At 51.8% G+C, this 20,573-nt stretch overlaps 2 protein-coding genes across 35 annotated transcripts in view; one reads left to right on the top strand and one right to left on the bottom strand.

Annotated features, from left to right (window-relative positions):
* Gtf3c1 (general transcription factor IIIC subunit 1) overlaps window positions 1-6,782 on the top strand; it is a 66,720-nt gene extending 59,938 nt beyond the window's left edge. For both annotated transcript variants that reach the window (NM_133541.2, XM_087604740.1), the window contains 7 exon segments: window positions 24-311; window positions 913-1,172; window positions 1,964-2,253; window positions 3,335-3,839; window positions 4,402-4,441; window positions 5,147-5,339; window positions 6,011-6,782. In NM_133541.2, coding sequence (NP_598225.2) covers window positions 24-311; window positions 913-1,172; window positions 1,964-2,253; window positions 3,335-3,839; window positions 4,402-4,441; window positions 5,147-5,339; window positions 6,011-6,238 — 1,804 coding nt within the window. In that variant the 3' untranslated portion in view covers window positions 6,239-6,782.
* An 8,352-nt stretch (window positions 6,783-15,134) lies between these two features.
* Window positions 15,135-20,573, bottom strand: part of Il21r (interleukin 21 receptor) — a 28,031-nt gene continuing 22,592 nt past the window's right edge. For 20 of the 33 annotated variants that reach the window (XM_087559859.1, XM_087559868.1, XM_087559874.1 and 17 more), the window contains 5 exon segments: window positions 20,145-20,299; window positions 19,303-19,480; window positions 18,515-18,611; window positions 17,646-17,730; window positions 15,135-16,150 (listed from right to left, as the gene is read on the bottom strand). In XM_087559859.1, the coding sequence (XP_087415985.1) occupies window positions 15,452-16,150; window positions 17,646-17,730; window positions 18,515-18,611; window positions 19,303-19,480; window positions 20,145-20,299 (1,214 nt within the window). In that variant the 3' untranslated portion in view covers window positions 15,135-15,451. 33 annotated transcript variants of the gene reach the window in all.

Below are 20,573 nucleotides of genomic sequence, written 5' to 3'. Positions count from 1 at the left end.
TCTCCTTTCTGCCTTGCCTTCAGGCTTTTCACCTGGCGATTTCCCACCACCGTCTGCACCGAATCCTTCCAGTTCTATGACAGACTACGGGCCAACGGCATACTAGACCAGCCTGATCATTTTTCTTTCAAGGACATGGATAGCAATGACCCTTCAAGTGACCTGGTGGCGTTTTCTTTGGACAGCCCTGGAGGACACTGTGTGACAGCCCTGGCCCTCTTCTCCTTGGGCCTCCTCTCTGTGGATGTCCGAATCCCAGAGCAGATTGTGGTGGTAGACAGCTCCATGGTGGAGAGTGAGGTCATGAAGAGGTCAGAGCCCAGAGCAACACTGTGCATGTGGCTCTGCTCATGGTTTGGGAACACAGATTCTTGAGGCATTGGGCATGGTCATTTCCTCTCATTGTAGGACAGCCAGGGTTACCTGCTCAGCCATCCAATCTGAGTATGTGGTGTGTATACATATACTTATGGGAGTGTAGACATGAAAATGGAGGTATAGAACTCAGAAATTGAATCAGGGGCCTTTCCCTTCTTTTCTCATTTCTGAGACCATCTCAAAATTCTCAACGATTCCACTACACCGACTGTCCAGTAAGCTCTAGTGATCCAACACTTGGAATACAGAACTGTCTGATTTGGGACTAGGAGCTTCAGGGCAGTGTCCAGAGAGTTTTCTGTTGGTACCTTCCAAGGGGTCACAGGAAGTGCCACAGGGAAGAAAATATGAGTCCAGGGCCCTTACTGTGTCAGAGCCAAGTAGGGCCTTCATGGGGAGGTAGAGGCTATGGGTGGTGACAGAAAAGGAGGGCACCTCAAAATGAGTGTTGCCTGTGACAACTGCCACTCGTGATGGCTGTGTGGCAGGTGGGCCATGTCCAAGGCCAGGCACCTAGTTGTCTCTCTTCTGCAGCTTGGGGAAAGATGGCGGCTTGGATGATGATGAGGAGGAGGAAGACCTGGATGAAGGTTCAGGGACCAAGCGTCAGAGTGTGGAAGTAAAGGCCCATCAGGCCTCACACACCAAGTACCTGCTGATGAGAGGTTACTACACAGTGCCTGGCATGGTCAGCACGCGCAACCTGAACCCCAATGACAGCATTGTGGTCAATTCCTGCCAGGTTAAATTCCGACTGCGCAGTACCCCTGCACCCACCCATCTTGGGCCCACTGGTGAGTGTCCTGCTACAGTTCAGGTATGGGGCACCCCTGGGGTTCCTGGGACCCTGGCCAGGCACACAGCCCTGGAGCTCTGAAGATTGGCATTGCTGTCTGTATCAGTCACCTCCCTTTGCTTGTCCTTGCTTCATGCCTCTGACCTCATTTGTGACACGTTCAGATCCCATAGTTTATGGCATTGTTGAATATTGTCCTTTATTTCTTTGCTATCAAAGGTGAGACTTCAGGTTCATTGACACCACCCAGCTTCTTTGTGGGTGCTGATCACTCAGGAAGCTCTAGATAGCACAAACCTTTTCTCTTGCTGGCAGAGAATGGGATTGGAAAGACCCTGCCGTTCTCCACCCTGCAGCTAGATGTCCTTTGTGTGGTCAGGGTGGATGGTGTTTGCTATCCTTTTTCACCCACAGTCAGAACTCTGTTTTGTCTGAAGTTTGAAGCATGCAAAGATACAGTGCCAACCTGTAGGTCGTTGTCTCAGCTAAAGAAGCCCTCCTGGCTATTGAGCAAAACCCTGACTAGGTGGAAGGGGCCTCAGGCACCACTCAGGGTTAAGGGGTAGGAAGACATGAGATTTAGGAAGGGTTCAGGACAGCCACAGTGGGCCTGCAGTCTGCTCTATAATTACATACCAAGAGTGGACCTGCGCGGGCCCAGTATGTCCCCAGAAGGTGACCCCATGGCTCCTTAGGAAGCAGTAAACTAGTGCTGGAGCAGATCTTGCCTCAGACATATGTGTTGGTCCCAAGAAGGGTTTCTGTTTGCTTCTTCCCTCATGTTCTCAGGGCCCACAGCCACACCGCTGGAAGAGCTCCAGGCTGGCCCTTCCTGCCTCCCTGCCTCCTTTACCAGCCTGGTGGATCCACAGCTGCACACCCGCTGCCCAGAAGAGTTTGCCCACCAGATGGCACAGTCTGGGTACAGCCCTGAGGACGTGGCTGCGTCCCTAGAGATCCTGCAGGCTGTGGCAGCTGCTGACTGCTTCGGGGTTGACAGGGAGAAGCTGAGCAGACAGTTCTCTGCCTTGGAGAAGATAGCGGACAAGCGCACCAGGACGTTCCTGGACTATATCCAGGTGAACTGAGCTCCAGGCATACAGTTGCAGAAGTGACCACTGCACTCCAAAATAGATACACAATGCAGAAGCAGTGCCTACCTGTGACTTCCCTTTAATTAGATTAATTGCTAGTATTTAAGTCAGGACATGTCCCCTAAACTCCATTAGCCCCCATGAAGACCTGCCTGAGCCCTAGAGTGGCTATCTCTCCTTGGGATAGGCTACATCCTCCATGGCTCTTCTGTCAGTGCCCCCTCCCCACAACTCACAGGCCTCCCGTACTCCCTGGACTTATCTCGCCACCTGCCTGGTCCCTTGGAAAGGCTATGTAACCGTTGGACCCAAAGAATATCATTCTATGTGCTATGAGCAGCTTCTAGGAGTAGGATGCAGATCAGTGGTCTGATTTGGAGGCTCCCATGTGGGGTCTTTTTTGTAAGACATAGGGCTAACTGGGACCATGTAGCCTCCAAGGGCAACTGCAGGAAACCCAGCCAGGTTAAAGACCACCATCTGGCTCTGAGAAGCTCTTAGCTTAACAGTTAAGTTACTGTTTGCGCGGTTTAAAGTGTTCTTTCTCTGATTGTAGCCTTGGGAAACTAACTGGGAGCCCTCAGGTATTCTCAGGCTGTGGAGAAAGAGCCTGCTGACCCCAGTCAAGGTGCAAGGCTTGGGTGCTGTCTGTCAGGGAATTTGAGGAGAAAAGGAGTGCTGCTGGTGATTTTGGGTACACTCCCTACACAGAAGCAGACAGTGGGGTCAGATGTGACATAAACACAAGGGAGTCTGGTCATTGTGTTGAAACATTGACCGCTTTCGGGACTGTCAGGACCACATGAGGATACACAGGCAGGAAATTCATAGTCATATCAGTTGGAGCTATTCTGATATAAGGCCATGTTGTGAGTAACACAGTAGGTATAGGAAGAGCCCACGTAGGCCCATGCAGCTTGTAGCTCCAGAGAAGATGCTAGGCTCTTGCCTTTGGACCGGAGTGTGCTGCCTGCTCAGAATACTTGACCCTAGCTGGAGGGCCATCTACTCCACCTACCTAGTAAAACACATCTTCCCCAACAGACCCTATGCCCTTTTTTTCTAGGACCTCTTGGAACAGCAACAAGTCATGGAAGTTGGAGGCAACACTGTGCGCCTAGTGGCCATGGCCTCTGCCCAGCCCTGGCTCCTGCCTTCAGTGCGTCTGAAAGATGTGGAAATAGACACCAAGGCCTCAGGGGATGACAGCCAATCTAGACTCCCTGCGGGGTCTTCCATCGAAGACCACACCTCTGAGGGTGCACCAATTCCTCCAGTCAGCTCCAATGGCACTAAAAAGCGCCCCTACTGCTCTATTCAGAGCCCTGAAACTGATGCTGAGGAAGCTACAAGGCTCCCTGCCAAGAAGCCCACATTACAAGATGTCTGTGTGGCTGCCAGTCCTAGACCTGGAGCAGAAGAGCAGACAGAGGCCCAGGCTCAGTTTGCAGCTCCTGAAGATGCAGGTGCAGAGGGCCCCAGGCAGGAGAGCCAAGAGAGTGTTGGTGTCTCAGGCCTAGAGCAGCTGGGCTGTGAGTTCCAGCTTCCAGAAAATTCTGAAGACCCCAGAGGTATTGACTTTAAAACCTCTCCCATTCTAGGTCCCTCCTGTGACTACTGCCTCAGACTAGGAACCTACCCTGCCACCTTTCAGCTAGTCATAGTAGACCTCGGTTGTGTTCAGAAGCAGAGGCTCCCTGCCCTCAACAGGTGTGCCCACAGGGCCAAGCTGTGCAAGCATCTCATGGGACTTGATGTAGTGACCATGGCGAGGTTCTCTGGACAGCAAGCTTACTCCTAGAGTCTCTGAGCCTTGGCCAGCGACAGGGCCTTCCCCTGACATCTGCTGCTGTTCCTGTGGGCTCAGCTTTATGGACACTTGCCCTGTGGTCAAGGCTCTCAACTGGGAAGTGAGGCGCGTGCTGACTTCCCCGTGCTAGGGTCTCCTGGGTACTATCAATGTCTGTGCTGCCCTGGCCTTCACCACAGCAGTCAGTACCATGCTCTGGGTAGAAGGCTATCTTTCTGGTCTCTGCTTATCTACTTTGGTGCCTGTCGAATGAGGGCAGAGGGACAAGGGACATGGCCTCCCACTTTGCCTTCTAAGAGCCTGCCATCTTTTCTCTCTTACAGGACTTACAGAGAGCAGCATGGCCCAGGTAGCATGGGAGAGGTAAGTGGAGATCTTTCACAGGGAGGGGCAAAGCATGAAGTAGTGTGGACTCAGCTTTCAGGATAGTGGAAGATTTCCACCTAGTGTCAGTCACTGTATGAAGCTCCTTCAGAGGGTGCAAGCCTGTGTAGTTTACCCTAAACAAATTCCCAGCCAAGGGCTTTCTCACTCCCCTGGGCCTCTTTCCATAGCCCACTGTATCCTTATACCCATCTTCAATGAAGAGAGGACCTTTACAACCAACCTATGACCTCATTAGGCAGAACTCAGAACTCAGGGCAGCCCCTCAATCCTGTAGCTGAGAGATGGCATTCCAGAGGGTTGTACTCTTCTGCCTTGAAGAGGCACCTTAATGGCCCTCCCTCCATGTGTATGTGGCCTCACCCACCAAAGCTTTGTACCCTGGATCTGACCCCCAAGGTACAGATGGATCTTCCATCTCAGCCATGGCCACCAGAGCTAGCAAAGCCTGCCCCATCCATCAGCCCTGGGTTAGTGGCAGCTTTGTGCCAGAAGCAGAGCTGCTGCGGGGCTATCTGTGAATGAGGCAGCAGGCAGCTTAGCCAGGACTCCCCTGCCAGGGAACAAGTAGAGACTGGAGAGCAGTGGGCAGATAGTGGCCAAGTTCTGGGCCTCCCTAGCCAGAGTAGCCAGAGTGACCAGTGTGTCCCCTCCTTCTCCCTAACATCAATGTCTGTCTTACAGCGGCTGTGAAAGAGTATGTTTTGTCGGTCGCCCATGGCGTGGTGTGGACGGGCGCCTGAACATGCCCGTGTGCAAAGGCATGATGGAAGCCGTGCTGTACCACATCATGTCAAGGCCCGGTGTTCCTGAGAGCTGCCTGCTACAGTACTACCAGGGCGTCCTACAGCCTGTTGCTGTGCTTGAGCTGCTCCGGGTAGGGCCCAAGGCATCTCAGCCCACTGTGGTAGCGTCACACCCCAGGTGTCACCACCTCAGCTTAATCTTTAGCGCCTTCTGGCCTCTGGGAGAGGTGTCTGCTACTGTTCTTGAGGCCCTGCCTGGCTCCTGATCCCCTCCCCTTGCCTGCTACAGCCCATCCCCGCAGCAGGCTCCCTGTTCCTTGGGTCCGTTTGCACTTGGTCTGTCTTAGTCTGCCTGCTGTTGTGCTCCTGGCTCACACTCAGGGTCACATGCTCACGGGTCCTCAGGAGTCCGGTTAAATAGATGGGGGTGGTGTGCAAAGCTGGGGACCATGTGACCGCTACACAAGCAGCTGCCATGAGCGCCCATTCCCATGATGTTTGCTCCAGTCTAACAAACTAGGGACTTGACCTTTAGTGTGACTTCCCTGAACTTCCTAGTGAGAAGCCACTGCAGCCATTGTTGGCTGAAGAGCACGTCCTCCAGAGGTCACTGTGGCACCCATAGCTGCCATACTTTCTCCTTCCCATCTTTATGTAAGCCTTCCTGCTAAGCCCTGCCTCCCTCGAGGCTGTCTTTAGCCGTCTGCTGCCTGGGAACAGCTATATACATTCCATAAGTGCAGCAAACCAGATCCCCGGGCAAGCAGGGCCCCTTTGTAACCCCATCCATCTCTATCTGCAGGGCTTAGAGTCTCTCGGCTGTATCCAGAAGCGGATGCTGAAGAAGCCAGCGAGTGTCTCACTCTTCTCCAGGCCTGTGGTGGAGGGCCTAGGTCAGGCCAGTGAGGCCGAGGCACTCTCCTGTCAGGGGAGCACTGTCACCTTTTATGAACCTACTCTGGACTGTACCATCCGTCTGGGCCGTGTCTTCCCCCATGACATCAACTGGAACAAGTGGATCCATTTATAGATGCGTCCCAGGCCAGCAGAGGAGCCTCTGCCCGTGCTTAATTGTTCCGCCTGGACTGTCCCAAGAGCCCTGTCCTTCACACAGCTGTTACCAGAGCTCGGCCCAGCCTAGCACAGGTGTAGCAACTAGCAGGTGACTTCAGTCTCCTCTGCTCTCAGCTGCTCTTGGTCCCAGGTGCCCAGCCTTCCTGCAGCCCTGTGTCCTGCCCTGGACTCAGGCTCTAGCATCAGCAGTATCTGCAAGGGATGTTGTTTAGGGAGCAGGCTGATGACCAAGCCCTGAGTCACCTCACACGCACCACACCATTCAGACTCAGAGGAAGACACATCACAGGTGTACCTGGCAGAGTCTGCTCCTCTTAAGGTAGGGCATCCCAACTTGGCCTGAACTGAGCTCAGGTCTCCAGCTCCCAAGGGGCCCCTCCCGCCAGAAGCAAGGCCTGTAGGTTTTGCTTTTGTTTTTGTTTTATTTTGCGCTCTTTTCACTAGATACAAGCCCCTGGCATGTATTTATTTATTTTTTAATTAAAGTAAGATGAAATGCATTTTGTGTGTTTGCCTAGTGATTGTTGTTTCCCAGAGAACTCCTCTTCTTGAGATTTTTTTTTGGGGGGGGGGGGGTGCTTAGATTTTCATCCTTTTGTTGAAAAATGCAAGACTTGCCTTCAGAATGACAGTCAGAGGTCCCACACAGAGACCACTTAACCACAGCTGGCTGAGCCTCCTCAGTCCCAGGCCCCTTCCTGTCCACCTTTCCTCCTTACTGAAGAGGCATGGGCTCTTGGTGGCCTCACCCAGCTTGCAACCTGTCTCATCCATTCTCTATGTCACTGTGAGCCCAGCACAACTAAGCTGCAGCAGTGTAAGTGTTAGTAGTGTAAGTGTTAGCAGTGTGTTAGCAGTGTAAGTGTTAACAGTGTAAGTGTTAGCAGTGTAAGAGTGTTAGCAGTGTAAGTGTTAGCAGTGTAAGTGTTAGCAATGTGTTAACAGTGTGTTAGCAGTGTAAGTGTTAGCAGTGTGTTAACAGTGTAAGTGTTAGCAGTGTGTTAGCAGTGTAAGTGTTAGCAGTGTGTTAACAGTGTAAGTGTTAGCAGTGTAAGTGTTAGCAGTGTGTTAACAGTGTAAGTGTTAGCAGTGTAAGTGTTAGCAGTGTGTTAGCAGTGTGTTAGCAGTGTAAGTGTTAACAGTGTAAGTGTTAGCAGTGTGTTAGCAGTGTAAGTGTTAGCAGTGTGTTAACAGTGTAAGTGTTAGCAGTGTAAGTGTTAACAGTGTAAGAGTGTTAGCAGTGTGTTAGCAGTGTAAGTGTTAGCAGTGTGTTAGCAGTGTAAGTGTTAGCAGTGTAAGTGTTAGCAGTGTAAGTGTTAGCAGTGTGTTAGCAGTGTAAGTGTTAGCAGTGTGTTAACAGTGTAAGTGTTAGCAGTGTAAGTGTTAACAGTGTAAGTGTTAGCAGTGTAAGTGTTAACAGTGTAAGAGTGTTAGCAGTGTAAGTGTTAGCAGTGTAACCTCACTAACGTTCTGGGCGTGGTTGGGCAGGGGAGGCGGTGTGCATGTGAGCAGAGCCTGCATGTTACACACTGCACAGTAGGCTGGAAGCCAGCAGCCAAGCTCTCTCAGGTCTCAGAGCTGCCTCTGTTCAGCTGAGGTGGGAAGCCTAAAGGAACTGAAGGGCACCAAGCCTGAACACAGCCCAGCAGCACACCTTCCCCAAGGCGTCCTACAGGGACCATCTGGGGAGAGGACATGGGGACTCAGGGTACAGCCCAAGCAGATACAAGGCTTATGTGGACATTTGTCATTCCCAAAGCCCCCTCCCGTCTTTGTTACAGCCACCAGTCCTCAGTGTATCCCCTCTCCCACCGAGCTTTCATCTGTCGTCCACTCAGCCCTCCACCCATCTGCCTGACCACTCACCAACTAGCCACCCAAATGTATCAACACACGATCTCCAGAAACCACAGCCATGCTGGTGGGTCAGGGAGAGTCCCTGGGGAAGGCAGGCAGGAGGCCTCCAGTTAGAAACCAGGTGCTGCTGGGCTGCTGAGGACTCCAGATCTAGAAGAAATGGTAACATTCTACAGAGAGGCAGTCTAGAGCTGCTGTGCATCCCGACCCCCAGGGCAGTTCCAGCTGTGGCTCCACCTCACCTTGCCTGTCACTTCTGCCTCCCACCAAAGACTTCGAGATGGCACTGGGCCCCGGCTTGCCACACCACACAGAACAGCATGTCCTTGGCTGCACACTCAGTCCCATGCCTGCCCATGTCTGCTCCCTTCTTCCCATTTCTTTAGGTAAACAACACACAAATGGTTCTCTTAGACGTGGAACGGCACATGGTTCAGGCCTCTCTATCCTACACTTGGAGGCCTACTGCACTTACACACATGTGGGCAGACCCCAGGAAACATGAGCCTTCATGCCATTTAATGTGAAAGATACCTATTGTGCAGCTCACTTTCCCTCTATAATAATCCTGGGATACACGGAGCTACTCGAGAGCAGCCCAGCCTCCAGCTCTGAGCCCTAGCTTACACTCTCCCTCACTGAGCAAGCTCACAAGGCCTCCGGCCCCCACCTCGACCCCAAAGCATGTTTCATGCAGAGTCTTCACCCTCAAGCTCAGCCATGCTCAGCTCACCGAGTACTGACAGAATCCTCTCCGTTTCTGCTGGCTCTACCTAGGACTAGAGCAGCCTGTGGGTGACCTTTGATGGAGCACCTCTTACCCTCTGACCTCCCTCCCGCTCTCCATCCTTCCCCTGGGCTCTGACTGCACCAGTTCTCCAGTTGTGTGAATGTGTGTGTGTGCATGCGTGTCTCACCCACCCACTCCAAGTACCCAAAGTAGTCCCCATTCACTCGAGGCTACAGTTCAGACCTTGCTGAATTAAACTGCCACTTTGTCTTCTGCTTGGCATCTCCCAATTGCCCACTGTTCTCTCTGGATGGCTGAGAGCAGGAGAGCGGTCACTGACTCCCACCCAGCAGCAGGGGGCAGCAGCAAGCTGTGAAGCCTCCCAGGCCCAGGTGACTTCCAGTAAAAATGCTATTACTGTGAGCACCTGCTGGTCCGTCACACACCATCAGGACACTACTGAGAAGGGATGTCACAGCAGCCCCGAGAAGCACACGTGACTCGTGTGCCTATCTCATGCATGAGGAAACTGAGGGCCATGAGGTTAAAACAGCTCCTACAAAGTCGGAAGCTAAGGGTAGAGCCTGCATGCTGGCTTTCCGGCTAGGCGGTCTGCCTCGGAGCTTCCTCTACACCACTTGAGGTGAGGGATGGGTAGTCAGCACCATGCTCACTAAAGAGCACTAGTGTTCCTATCTAGCACCATCAAGGGAGGAAAGAAAAACTTCCAAATGAGCGGGGGCAGGCCCCTCAGGGTGTTGTGGTTGGGGTTGCAGAGCGGGGTAGTTCTGGTCTCTGTGTCTTTGCAGGTCCTGTGAGGGCAGTCCTCCTCTCTGCTGCTCCGTCATTCACTTCTCAGAGCTGAGCATCTGTTCAGTGCCCTACCCAATCTGGGCTCCTTCACAGCAACTTCAGTCCTTGCCCCACCAGCAGGGACAGACAAGCTACCAAACTCCAAGGAGGGTCTTGTTAATCCACATTGGTTAGGGCACAAAGCCAGGCAGGCATGTAGGCTGCAGCCAGGAATAAGGGTGCAATGTGCAAACTGGGCCCTGCCCTTTACTCCTTTGAGCACATGGATGACTCTAGACCAGTGCTTCTCAAACTTCCTTACACTAAGACCTTTTGATACAACTCCTCGGGTTGTGGTAACACCCCACACACACCCAGGCCATAAAATGACCTCGTTGCTACTTTGTAATTGTAATTTCTCCACTGTTAAGGATGGGGATATAATATCTGATATGCAGGTTTCTGATATGTGATCCCCAGAGGGGTTGTGATCCGCATGCTCTGCTCAGGGCATGTCCCCTCTCCAGTTTGTCATCAGGGGTCTCTACTTCTTGTTTCACCTGCACAAAAAGCTGCTGCCACAAAGAGGCAAGGCTACTCACTGACTGCCCCCTCGTTCCCTGGGAGTCCTTCACCTGCTTCCTGTGGTGGGTGTGTCTGGGGCTGGATGGGCCACGTGGGCTCTGCTGCCTATTAGGTGACAGCCTTGTGTCCAGGAAGCTGCAGCCCCAGACACAAGGGGAGAGATCTCTCCACCCACTGGGGAGGCCAAGAGGGGCACAGCTTGCAGAGGCCTAGTGGACTTGGGCAGTCAGTCCCTCACTGGGGCTTCTGTTTACGGGGTGAGAGATGGTTTTTATTATCTCCTTCCCATTCGAGACCCTGGAGACCCCAGACCACATCACAGTGGGAATACACGGAAACACTGGGGTCAGGTTGCTGGCTTCCTGGCAGAGATGACTGAAGCTTTCAAGAGCTCTCGGGGAGGGCAGAGGAGTGCTAGGAACACACACACACACACACACACACACACACACACACACCTGCCCCCACACACACACACACACACCTGCCCCACACACCACACAGTCCCCAACACCTGCTGTCAGAGGCAGCTCAAGGTGAGGCCAGAAACAAACAGCTCTAAGAACTATGCCCTCACCCTTCCACCCTTGAATGCCACACAAGCTCTATACTGTGAGCCATGCCCCTGCTGGGTTCTCTCCTCTCACTGTATCCACTCCTTAGGGTTGGAATTGTCTTCATTTTCGGAATCCACCTCAAACCAGCTAACAGTTTACAAATCAGCGATTTATCAGCGGGTCCACTGGATCAGGATGAGGTGAGGTGTGCTTGGCGTAACAGTCACACCTCTGCCACAGCAAGTGACCAAGAGTTCATTCCTAACTCTTGTTCTTACCACCATAGTTCATACTGGCACGGGGACAGAAAACTTGGTCCTCGCCTTGGGCAGAGAGAACCAGAACTGGCCAGAGCAGTCACCACCGGGGCCCACAGCACAGAAAGATGACCGGGTGGCCCTGTGATCCCAGATTAGTTCTCCATCAGAAAATTACAGAGTTCTGCTTCTGCTTGCATGTCCTCTGACCCCAGAGGGCTGGGAAGTTCTCATGCCTAGAAGGGTGGCATGTACAATGAGCACTCCACTCAGGGGCCTCAGTCAGGCATGGCTCAATCCAGGAGTTCCGAGCTTTCTACCCTTCTGCTCTGCTGTGCTGTCTTTACCCCAGGCCAACTGTTCTCCTACCCCCTGGCTCCCAGCAGCCCCAGGCATGGCTCCTCCTAGTCACCCTACATGTAATCCCAGAGGGAAGGATGAAACAGTCCAGGGGATTTGGAAACCGAAGCAGGAGGACCAAGATTTCAAGACTAACCTGGGCGATTTAGACTTTGACTCAAAACAGGAAAAGTAAAAGAGAGTCTAGGGACGATAGCTCAGTGATAGAGGACACACCCGGCACCTGTGAGGTCCTGGGTTCTAACCGCAGCACCACCACAGAGAAAAATTAAAACTACAAAGCAGCATGGTTTGAGGGGCATCTAGTGTCTCCCAGAGCTAGTGAAGTGGCAAACACCCACATGTGTTTGCTAAAAGGTTGTCTCTTTGGTTGCTTTGGTGACAGGTCTCAGACAGGTCCAGCTCATCCTGCCCTAGGGAGAGCCCCGTCCCCTCAAAGCCAAGATGGGCAAAGCCCGGGCAAGCATTGGCCGTGCACACTTGCAGAGTGTGGTGTGAAGCCTTCTTCCTCTCAGAGCAGCTTACTGGCGACTCTAACTGGCCTTATGTGACAGGGACCTACTGCTTCAGTTGGCCGTGGCTGCTCTAGGCCCTCACTGTAACAGAGCTGCACATTGAATATCCTATTCATTTCTCAGTGTGTGACAAGCACTACCTACTTCCTAAAGCCTCCCCCTCACTTTGTGCCCTGGATGCCCAGCAGCAGCTGGCCAGCTCCTCCCAGACAGATGTCCCTCACCATCTATGTCTACAGTCATCTAGTCCTGGAGTCTGAGATCCTGGAGATAAGGCAGCTACCATCCGGGCTTTATTGAGGCTTTATTAAGCACCTGTTGTGTGTAGGGCTGAAGGTAGAACTGAGAGCAGACAGAGCAATTAGCTTTACAGGCTGCATCCGGTCAGTCAGCTCTTGTGCAGTATGTCTGTCTCTCCGTCCACCTGTTGTTCCTTCAAGCCTTTCAGCATCCTCCCACCCACTACTAGGTGCCCCAGCTCTTGCCTTCAACTTTGCATCCATGTTTGTTCATGAGAGACACCCCTTCAAAATGGAGCTGGTGAGGGCCAGGACCTCAGTTCTTCCTGCCCACACCCCAGTCAGGAGCTCTCCCTGCTGAGGGGCTGAACTAGTTTCCTGGACAGCTGCCAAGAGCACCTGCAGTCTGGGGCTCCCAGAGTACGTGAAAACCACAGCACACTTTGGTCTAAGTGTCTGGGGTGCATCGGGGTGGGGCTGTATGCACGTGCAGGAAAGAGCTGTGGGTTTTGCTGGTCTGAGCCTCTCACAGCCTGGTCCTAGACTCAGTCTCATTGTTGAAACTACCGGTATTCCAGAACTTTCTAGACCTGAGTCAGATATGGAGGACACACATGCATTTCTTTGGTGATTCTACCAACTACCTTGCCTTACAAATGAGTGCTGCTAACATCTTTCCAGTCCAGCTCTGAAGACTGGAAAGACAGATAGCTTTTCTTCTTTGAGAGGAAACTCTGCAGCTTGGAGCCCCAGCCTCTATGCAGGTTTCCCACCAGGTCTAGAGCAGGGTCAGGCTCTCTGTTGCCTCAACCCTGCCTGGTTTTGCAAATACCATACCAGATCTCAGGTGTGCTCTTGCAAAGAGAACAGACCATTCAGGAAGAGGACAAAGGAAGGGAAGAGGGAAACAGGAATGAAGGAGGGAGAAAAGAAAAAGACAACAAGGTCTATGCAATTCCAGCACCCTCGAGCTCCTACCCTGGAGCCAGGGGGGAGCTTTCCAATACCTCCCAGCACTTCTTAGCTTCCCTCACACAGCATACATACATCATGCTTGAAAGAACCACTGGATGCAAGGGAACCTCCTCTAAACCCCTAAGATAAACATGGCACTGCAGGTAAGGAGAAAAGAGGTATTGGCTACAGAACCAGAGCTGAATCTTGATGGCTTCTCTGCGTCCCCTGCCCTCTGTGGGTGTCATACAGAGGGTTCTGTAGGTACTGAGCTCTGTACCCTCTCCCTGTGCCTCACAATTGATAAATATCTCTGGGTACTTAAAAGAATTCTTCTTCCTCTTCCTCTTCCTCTTCCTCTTCCTCTTCTTCTTCTTCTTCTTCTTCTTCTTCTTCTTCTTCTTCTTCTTCTTCTTTCCTTCTCCTTCTCCTTCTCCTTCTCCTTCTTCTTCCTCCTCTTCCTCCTCCTCCTCCTCCTCTTCTTCCTCCTCCTCCTCCTTCCTCTTCTTCCTTCTTTTGGTTGGTTGCTTAATTTTGGGTTTGCGTTTGTTGTTGTCTTGGTAGTGGTTTAAAGTTTTTTGTTCCGAAAAAAAAAATTAAAAAAAAAAAAAAAAGGCTGGGGATTTAGCTCAGTGGTAGAGCGCTTACCTAGGAAGCACAAGGCCCTGGGTTCGGTCCCCAGCTCCGAAAAAAAAAAATTTAAAAAAAAAGATTTTTGTTAGGGTTGGGGATTTAGCTCAGTGGTAGAGCGCTTGCCTAGCAAGCACAAGGCCCTGGGTTCAGTCCCCAGCTCTGGAAAAAAAAAAAAGGTTTTTTGTTTTGTTGTTGTTTGTTTGTTTGTTGACACAAGTTGTCCTGGAACTCACTCTGTAGACCAGATTGGCCTTGTACTCACAGAGAGATCCAGCTGTCTCTGCTTCCCAAATGCTAGGATTAGAGGTATGCGCTAACAACACTGCCTCAAAGGAATTTTCTTTTTAAAATTCTGGCTTTAAGTAGAAGCCAGAAAACAAACAAACAAACAAACAAAAGAAAACACAACTTGGTTGTTGGGGCTGCTTCTGAGAGAGCAGGCTATGTATGTCACAGCCTGGAAACCTGCTGAGTGCCCTTGGTGGGAGGATAGCCCACAGGTATCCAGGCTGGGGGTGTAGGCTGACTTTTTTATATCCTTTCACTCCAGAGCATGCACCTGGGTCCTAGGGGCCACAAAAGGCAGGAAGCTGAGTGGGGCTGCACACTGTATAAGGCTGATCCAGGGACACACATGTCATTCCTAATGTCCAGGCAAGCAAAATCAGCACAGAGTTCAGAAGTGACTTCTCCAGGCTGCATAGCCTAGAGCTGCCAGAGCTGTGGTTTACAGCTTACAACCCTAGGTTCCAACAAAAAATCTTCTCATTCCAATAGGTATTGTGGGCTCACTCTATCCCCTGCCTGAGGAGAAAAGGTAGTCAGGACCTCATAGGTCCTGGAGGTAGCCCCTGGTAGGGTAGAACTTGGTGATAACGCTGGACCAATCTCTTGACACTGAGTGTGACCACCCCACATTTCTGCAGGGGGGGAGTCAGAGGCTCCCGTCTAAGAGGCACCTGCACACGTATATACACACGTGAGCTCAGGCACACTCATACAGGCCTGACAGTGAACACTGGACATGCATAGGCATGGCTCACAAATGGATGAGTAGTACAACCAATTTCAACTTATCCCCTACTAGCGTACAAATAAATGAGACTTGGCTATGGTTACTTTGTTTGCCTTTGACAACTATTGGGGGGGGGGAGGCTCACTCCTAATCTACTCTTCTAACTGCTGGCCTGACTACCTCTTCAGAAGTGTATCCCTGCTGTTTCTCCTGGCCATGTGCTCACGGTCCATCTCCCCTCATGGCGACTTCCTCCTCTCCTCTCCTTCCTCCTTCTCTTCTTGGTCTTTCCTCTCTCCTTCTTCTCCACTTCCAAACAGATAACTCAAAAACCACCTACCTCTAATCCCTCCAGTAATTGGTTGTAGTCAATTTTATTTAACCAATAGTATTAAATTAAGGAACAAGGTTTACACAACCAGTTTGTAAACATGAGAATTCACTCGTAAGCCTAGAACTTTGGGTACAGAATTTAGCATTACAATACATAGCAACCGACCAAACCTCAACACGGATGTGCTAATAACACTCAAGCCACACACACACACACACACACACACACACACACACACACACACACACACTCCTACACATTCACACTGTAAATGTCAGCTCAGAAGCCTACCAAGAGGTCACAGGCTTCTGGTCTCTTCTCATTAAGCTGGCTATTAAATGCTAGCTGTTCTGGGCTCCACTGTCCACAGGTGGAGGAGTCCTGACCACCCACTGGCGGAGATAGCTTCGAGGGGGTCCTTCATCAGTCTCCACAGGGCTGCCGCAGTCTGAACCTGCAAAGCCGCTGTCAAATGTGTCCATGTCCAGACCAGGGGGTGAACCTGCTTCACTCTCAGAGCCTCCTTCTAGGGACCCAGTTCTCCAGGGTGGGCCTGCTGTCCAGTCCCCTTCCTTGGCAAATGACAGCCTCAACCTGTCCAGTAGGCTGCCTGGGGAGCCTCCTAGCCTGAGTCCACTCCCTGAGACACAGCCACAAGACAGAAAAGCAGGGTCTGTGACCAAGAGCAGGTCCTCTCCGTTAGGGCCAGACTCTCGGACAGCATCCAGGTTCAGGGCTGGGTAGCCATCATCTTCACAGCTAAAGGGCCAAGCACCCAGGCCCTCTGCATCCCCCACGGTCACTGTGTCAATGGACACCAGACCATATGGCCGGTCTCTCTCCTCACTGTAGGCTGAGACCCCTTGGCACTTGTGACCAGGTCCAGACATTCCATCACACTCCAGCTGTTCTTCCAGACCCAGCGGCCCCAGGAACTTCTTCCCCTTGGCTGGATACAATGACAGATGTAAAACTGATGTTGTGGGACTCTGTGGCCCCAGCTCCACGCTGGAGGCCGTGAAAGGGGTATTAACCCATTTCTATGAGAAAGAAACACATGGTTATGGGCTGGGAACAACGATGTCAGGCATGAACAGATAGAGCCAAAGATAGGTGGGCACGGGAGCACAGAGACAAGCCAGGGACGGAGAAAGCAGAGGAACAAGGAAACCGCAGAGAGACAGACAGACAAGACCATGCTGTCTGTGAAACCTGCCCAGTGGGTTCCCAATACTGCCTTTCTCTTTCAGAGCCCATGTGCCCACCTTCAGTAAGGACTGATTGCCCTCAGTCTCACATCTATGCTAGTTACCAATACCCCAGTTAAGGAACAGATGGGCACTGGGACCAGGTTTCTAAGTCCTAAGGTCTTGAGGACGTATTCAGGGAGGCGTCTAAGTGTCCCAGTCTCTATTCTGTCTCCTGACACTTCCTGAATTTTTGCTTATGTGTTCACGCTAGAGTAAACACTCGGTCAGGAGTGAGCCCTGCTCACAACTGTGTCCTCAGTACCTGGCACATAGTAGGTGTACCATAAATATTTATAGATGGAGTGAATTAGTAACAAGCCATGTAGAAAGGCCTTTGGGGATGCTGGACTGGAGACAGTGGCCCTGAAGCCTCGAGGACCCTCTTGTCCCTTACCTACCAGGATATTGCTTATGGTAAGAGACCCTCTATTGCATTGGGGAGATCACCCTGCAGAGTAGGACCACAGTTCTGAACATGTTCCCTCAAAAAACAAAAAATTTTTCTGAACCACTACATTTCACTACCCCTGACCTGGAATCACTCCTTAGCTGTGTGGCCTTGAGCTAGACCCTTGACCTCTCTGTGTTGCTTCACACCTCTACAGAAAGGACCCAGTGTCTTGAAGATTAAGTCAGGCAATGTTTGTTTGTTGACAGTGCTTGTCATACAAGAGTAACAGCAACAGCACACAGCAGATAGCCGTGCCAAGCTTCAGGGGTAAGGAAGGGATGTGTGCCTTGCTCTGAAATGCCCACTGGCCACTCCGAGCCTAGATCTCCTGCTAGAGACTCAGAGTTGCAGGGAACCCACACAGGAGCTACTATAAAGGTAAGGCAGCCGGCAAGCTGCACAGCAAGTGTCCCTTGGGTGCCCTATAGCTTCTCATCTCCCTGGCCTGCCGCAGGCTCCCTATCCTGATACCACATGCTTTCTTCGGTGTCTTCTGCCCTTTTCGGTTTGTGCCACAGGGCTGGCAGACTCTAGAATGGCAGTAGTGGCAGCTGTACTTGGCAGGGAGAAGGATGCACCATGGAGAAACAAGGCCACCTTAGGAAACCCCAGGCACCCCGCTCATGCCCCCCAGTGCCACCCTGTTTGCTCTAAGCTGGAAGTGAGTCTAAAGGAAGCCCCACACCTGGCAGAATAGGGAAACTGAGGACGGGTTCTAGGTCAGGTTGGGCCTGAGTACTCTGGGCCCACGGAATGGTCTTGGGGTTAGGGTGAAGGTTGGTAGGGTTCCCCCAAAGGGTAAACGATCCAGAGGGTGCGTCCAAGGTGGCTCACCTTGAAGTTCCCGCTGTGCTCCCTGTACAGGGGCTGGAAGAAACTCTCGGGGGTGGGCACCGGTGCCCATATCTTCTTGCATAGCCTGCAAAGAAAGGGAGTGGGCAAAGCCCCTATAGCAGCAAGTAGGAGAGGTCTGGCCTCTCTCCCACAGAAGCAACAATTTCTACTGCCAGGCACCTTCCTGCCTACCCAACAGTAAAACGGAAGCAACAGTCACCCTCACCCCCAAGCTTCCTGCAGATGTTCAAGTTCCTGCCTCTGCCATCTATTGTGGCCTGGGCACATGCTGCCCTCTGGGGCCTCGACTTCCTCCTCATCCACCATGATGGGCTGGAGCTGACAGTCACTTTTCAAAGGACATAGTATCCTGCCATGGCACTTGTACCAGGGCAGTACATTTTAAATCAGCGACCTCCTTTCCCATGGCACCCAGAGCAACGGTCCTGTGTGTAAACACAGCAGCCCACCTTCCAGCTGAAACGGAGAGCTGGGGAGGGGATGGATGACTACCCCCTGTGCCTCAAAGTTCATTCCCTGGGCAAAGTCACAACCGAGGTCTCCATAAAGAACACAAAGTTTCTACCCCACCCTCGCCACTCCACAGTCATGTGACTTTGGGCAAGTAACTTGACTGCTCTGTGCTTCAGTTTTCCCCATTTGAAAAGTTAAGGTGTCTGTAGTGTGCCAACCTCACAGGGCAGCCATGGACCTGGGGCAGAAGTTCTACACAGTGTCTAGCAAATGGAGCACAGACTACTCATTAGTGTTAGCGCTCTCACCAAGTCCCCTGGCCAGAGTAGGTCTTGGTTGGAGAGGCTGTGGCCCAGGCTGACCCTTTCTCTGCCTCCCTGAGCCCCTGGCCTCACCTCCAAGGCAGATGGTTCTTCAGACCCATGAAAACCAGAACAAGGATCAAGACAGCCAGGAGCAGCAGTACGTGAGGGTCCCAGCCTGCCTCGGGCTCTGCACAGAGAACAAACCATGGGTCCAACAGAAAAGCCTTCCAGAAGTACATGGGTGGGTGTGCTGGGAATGGTGGGGTGGGGTGGAGGGCTGGAAGGAAGCTGGGTTTGGATCCCTCCCTTCGGAGTTTGGGTGTGAAATGACCCCTCCCCCAAAGGCTCCTGTGTCAGAGGTATGGTCCCAGCATGGGCTGCTACTGGAAGGTGGTGGGACATTTAGAAGTCAGGGTCTAGTGGGAGGAAATTAGGTCATTAGAGACACATTGAAAGGATATTGGCATCCCAGACCCTCTCCATATTTATGTCCTGACCACCATGATGTAAGTAAGCTCCCCACAATGCAACAGGGCTTTGTAATCATGAGCCAACCCTTCTGAAACCATAAACTAAAATAACTGTTTTATTCTATAGAATGGATTAAATCAGGTATTTTATTCTTATTCCAGTCAAATGTTGTCATCTCTAAGCCTTAATTTCTTCTTCTATAACATGGGGCAACAGCTTTCCCTTCAGAGTTAGGAGTCCTTCCCATCAAAAGAAGCAGCTCCCCTCAAAATAATGAGTGGTTGCAACAGGGGGTGAATAACTGAGCACAAACCTCCCAGCCATGCTGGGACTCTCAGGGCTTATGAAGCAGCAGCAGGACAAGGTTTAGTACCAGAAGTGGGGTGTCCTACCAGCATCCTACTTACCCTCAGCCTGGGTCTGAAAGATGATGGGGTCACTCCACTCACTCCAGGTCCCCCTGAATGAAGTGCCTGGCTGAGGTGCTGCCCGCACCTGCAGCTGGTAGCTAGAATCTTTCTGGAACTCTTGAGGGAGAAGAGAGATGTTTCTCGAGTCCACTGAGATCAGCTTGGTCACCGGCCTCTGCCAGGACATAAGAAACAGGACACTCTGTAGTCACTCAGCTCATCAGTAAAGCACAAAGTCCTTCCACTGGAGTCACACCAGGCAGGTCCCACAAAGAGCATACATCTCTGTCTAGAGCTGTCTAGAAAAGGAGCTCCCTCTGTGGCAATAGCTTGACCACCAACCATCAATGTCTTGGGAGCAACCACGGACACCTCTACATGTCCTGACTAGAAGTTCCACAGATGTGAGCCTCTGGGCTCCCTGTCTCAAATGACATAGGACATGCTTAACAGTGGGCCTTTTTGGAAGTCCCTAGTTACAGCCATCTTATCAATGGATGGCTATAAATGTCTCCCTGGGAACATTCTAGATGATGCCCTTTATAGAAATCCTCAACCAGGCCATTCTAGTTCTAAACAGTGAGCCATTCTGGAAATTTCCAGCTGGGCACTCCACATTCAAAGTAAATGGAATGCCCCCAAACTTGCCCCACTGTGACTGAGGTGGACTGTAGGGAAGGAGTCAGGGTGGAGATGTAGCAAGGGGTTCCCTGGCCCGGGGAGAAGGAAGGAGGGAGCTGCATGCTGGGAAGGAATGCTAAGCCTGGTTCCCTGTGCCACTATGCTGGGACCTGCCTGGCCATCCCTGTAGCTCCCACCCTAAAGCCCTACCACCTCACCACAGCATAGGGGTCTCTGAGGTTCCGATACTGCAGCTCATATTGTAGCTTGCCCCTCAGCACGTAGTTGGAGGGTTCTTCATAAATTGAGTCCCAGGAGATATCATATCGTCCTGAGAAGGTCACAGTCACATTCAAGGGGGGAGCTGGCTTGACTTGGAAGAAGACCCAGAAAGATGAAGCAGGGTAAGAATCTGCAGGCAGCAGAATCCCTCCTCACAGTCCCCAAAGGTCGCTGGATAACTTTGAACAAAGCACTCCGTGGCCACAGCCCCTGTTTGCCTGGATTAGATCTAGTCACTGCAGGCAGGTGACTGAAACAGTGACACAGGACTGGGGACAGTGGGGAAGGAAAGAACAACTCCCAGGCTTAAAGGCTGAAGTCAGGACTGGGGACAGGCGTACAGAGAAAGATTCTCTGTCCTTTCT

Source organism: Rattus norvegicus, chromosome 1, assembly GCF_021556685.1.
Source record: "Rattus norvegicus strain SHRSP/BbbUtx chromosome 1, alternate assembly SHRSP_T2T, whole genome shotgun sequence".
Classification (NCBI taxonomy): Eukaryota; Metazoa; Chordata; class Mammalia; order Rodentia; family Muridae; genus Rattus; species Rattus norvegicus.
This window is presented reverse-complemented; position numbering and strand designations above follow the sequence as displayed.